Here is a 3,879-nt window from a genome sequence, read left to right as displayed (position 1 = left end):
TTTTAGGATCCACCCAAAAATTTAATAAATGCTTAATCCATTCGCGGTAATGATTTGTGCGTTTATTTTAAATAATAGGTTTAATTAAAACCATGATGCAAATCAATTGCCAAGAATGAAATAAAATCTAAAGTTGTGCGGGATTACAAAAGACAGCATACATAAAACTTTTCACATTTTGAGTGTTACCTGAATTCAAAGGTACTATACTTTATCTAAAGAGCAGTAAAACAACTCACTTAAATATTATTGACACCAGTTATGTGTAATTTATAGATTCTGATAATAGATAGTGCTCATAAAGTCATGATAGCTTATAGTAATAGATACCTGATGTACTAATATAAGTACCGCGGTAATTTTTTTTCTGCAGCGAAACGGAATAGTACATATTTGAACATATTAATTACCGCATAACAAACCAACCTAAAAGCTTTTTATCCAATATTTCATAGCATAATTACGTAAAATTTCAATTGCGTTGAACTTAACCATTTCCAGTGCAGTTTAGCCAGCCTGGCAGCACAATTTTAACAAATGTTACAAACTACTAGAATTGTAAAACTAAGAACTTTAAAATGTTTAGAAACCATTATTCTATAAACTGTAAAGAGTATGACGATTTGCTTAGAATATACTGTCTAAGGTCGCACTTGCTAGAGTCCTGCCGTCTAAATCGAAAATTGCAGTTTCAGAAAGGATTTAAACAAACAAACAAACAAAAATTATACAAAGTACTTATTTTAGCAAATTAGGTATCGATTACACATTTATAATTAGTTTCTGAAGTCAATAATTGTTTGACGACTTGGTCTGATAATATTTTGAAAGTGTCTTTTGGATTATCGCCAATTTGGTCACCAGGGTAAGCGATGTTGTGAATTAAATGTAATTCTGCGTGAAATAAATTCATAAGCTTTAAGATACCTATGATAGAAATTTGCTTCTTTACTCTCAGTGTATCTTTACTCGCAGGGTTATTATTATTGTTGAAAAATCAAATTTAGAAAACACGCATTTTTCTTAAACCTCTTGCATGATGACTTTTCTTGTCTATATGCCAATCTAATATGTGAGTTAAATTGAAAAATGGTAACAAATGTGTGTTTAAACTGGATAATTTACATTTAAACCCTTAAAAAACAAAAAATACCATGGAAACTTAGCGAATTACTAATGAGGAAGTTGGGATTGAAAACATCAAAACCTCTTTGATTGTCGAGGAAAAAAGGATAGATTTGAAAGGCGATAATTAGAAACTCTTCCAAATTCCACCAGATAATCTAACTGAGAATGATTTTTCAAACTGTTTTACTGAACGGGGGATAAGGACAGTTAAATTACTAATCTAGTTCAGCTATGGTGGTGTAAAGATTAAATACACAAAGAAGAATTGAGAGTGCGAAGTTTTAAAAACTTGAAAAGTTTCAAAAACTGGAAAAGTTTCAAAAACTTGAAAAGTTTCAAAAAGGTTATCCAAAAATACAGAAATAAATATATTGTTAATGAAGTTTATGTAATAGTTCAATGAAAAATGAGCAAGTTATTTAATTGGCACACATCAGCATGAAATGCCACCTTTATAGACTTGACTTTTCAATCAGTAACGAACATCTCAACTCTCATGTTCTAAATTCACCATTTTGAACAGATTGATTGATGTATAAATTTAAAGGCGGATATTAAGCTTTGAATTTGATTGAACTTACTTTCGAATTATAATAACGATGAGGGTATTTAAGTGGATAAGAAAGACTGTGTAAGTTATTTTTTTTATATATATAATTTCATCTAGTTTTACTTTATACCCGTCGAGAGAAAATATTAATTTTCTAATATTATAATTTGCTTATTTTAATATTAAAATACTTTTTTACAAGAATATCGCATTTTTATGTTTTGTTTTGTGCATTTTATATTGATTTAACTTTATGGAGTTATGTATTAGGTATTTCAATTTTGTAACTGAAATTTAATAAAAAAATATTTGGATGCTTGTTTTTTTTTCTTACTCGTAGTGTAAGACATTCAGTTTATTAGTATATAAGGTATTGATTACCACATTAGCAGTAGTATCTGTCGTCAATAATTTTTTAGCAACCAGAACCGAAATAGCACCTAAAGTATTATTTCCGAGTACTTATTTCACAGAAATTTTATGGTCACATAGGTATTGTGGAAAATAGAGTGATAGTTTTTGCAAATATATGTCTGACTTCATAAACTTATTTTATATGTTCTTTAAGTTGTAATTATTGTATTTGTTAAAAGAGAAAATGACAGCGATGTTTGTCTTCTAATGTTGATTAAAAAAAAAATGGTGAAAGTTAATGCATCGTGTCAAGTTATTTTCTACTAGAATTATTGTAATCTTGTAAAATATAGAAATTAAATGGAGTAGGCTGAGTATGACTGAATGAAACAAAATTCAGGGAGACACTAACGACATTTGTGGTGACCGGCGGACGTGATTCTTTAAAAGGTACTGTGCCATTAAGTTTTAAATTATGGAACTCATGATAAAGAAACGCTCGCCAATTAGAGGCAATTTCTCCAAAACTTACAATGCATTAACTAAATTGTTGGCGGAAGAAAATCCTCAGGAGGAAAATATTAGAGTAAATTACGCTAACTTAGAAAGAATTTATCAGTCTTTGGCGATATTGGACAATGAAATCTGCGAAACGTTATTAGATACTTCCGAACAGCAAAAATACGATGATCAATATAATGCTATCGAAGAATATAATAAAAATGGTGAAAATTAATGCATCGTGTCAAGTTATTTTCTACTAGAATTATGGCAATCTTGTAAAGCATAGAAATTAAATGGAGTCAGATAATAAATAGGCTGAGTATAACTGAATGAAACAATATTCAGGTAGATAGTAACGATACAAATAGGTATCTAAAGTACTATCAAGTATTTTATAACCGTTGCTGATAAGCCGACCAAACGTTTTTGGGTTTACGTCAACCAATGTTCAACTCCGTAACCTTGAAATTTTGAACCCATCCCAGAAGGCAAGAGAATTAACCTTGATCAATCATTGGGAGAAATTCGCCTTCGTGGAGAACTTTTTGATGTAGACCCCCGCCCACTGTCAATTTCACATGTATAGAATATTTTTTCAAGTCAATTGGGCCATCGGACATTAATTGTTATATTAAAACAAAATTATTTTCAAAGTTTCAAGTATTTATGCAGCTGGTAACATGGTAAACAACAGTTTTGAAAATATGTTGAATACAGTAGTCATGAAATTAAGAAAAATTGGTTGAATGTTTCGATTAAACTTCATTTTAATACTAAAAAAATAAATTTTTCTATGCATACAGCATTAAAGTAGATAGTCTTAAGTTTAATTTGTAGATAGTCTTAAGTTTATATGTGAAAAATTGTTCGAGTAATTACAAATTTACAACAAAATTGGATTTCGGGTAGCCCTGCGCCACATGAATGTCGGGTATCACCTCCCAATTTTATTTCGTCGATAAATGTACGATTGCAAAGATTATTATTTTATTGCTTCGATATTGAATGTTATATGCATTTTTAACGACAAATATATGTTTAATACTATATGAAACATAAATTTATATGTTTAAAAATGCAAATTAAATATTTTTGAAATGTAATTGATATATCCAAATTAAATTTAATATCAAGAAATCATAAATACTATGACAAGCTATTCGCTTACTCATTTATTTTCACTTATTTGCTAACGAATCAGTCTACAGAAGCATTTAAACGCAATCAAAATAAATACAAAGTGAATTTGTAATTTTATAAGAAGTATTTCATATTAAGTTTATAAGAAGAAATCAACCAAATAAGTTTATATTGAAAAACAACTATTGTTATTAATTATTGTT

General features: G+C 28.8%; 1 protein-coding gene across 1 annotated transcript in view; it reads left to right on the top strand.

The window, feature by feature from the left end:
- The first annotated feature begins 2,507 nt into the window (after positions 1 to 2,507).
- LOC139426898 (uncharacterized) overlaps positions 2,508 to 3,879 on the top strand; it is a 9,565-nt gene continuing 8,193 nt past the window's right edge. Inside the window, exon 1 of the mRNA XM_071187033.1 lies at positions 2,508 to 2,757. Coding sequence (XP_071043134.1) covers positions 2,508 to 2,757 — 250 coding nt within the window. The remainder of the gene's footprint in view (positions 2,758 to 3,879) is intronic.

The sequence above is a fragment of the Parasteatoda tepidariorum genome, chromosome 10 (genome assembly GCF_043381705.1).
Source record: "Parasteatoda tepidariorum isolate YZ-2023 chromosome 10, CAS_Ptep_4.0, whole genome shotgun sequence".
In the NCBI taxonomy this organism is placed as follows: Eukaryota; Metazoa; Arthropoda; class Arachnida; order Araneae; family Theridiidae; genus Parasteatoda; species Parasteatoda tepidariorum.
The sequence above is the reverse complement of the archived record's forward strand: the minus strand, read 5'-3'. Positions and strand labels throughout refer to the sequence as shown.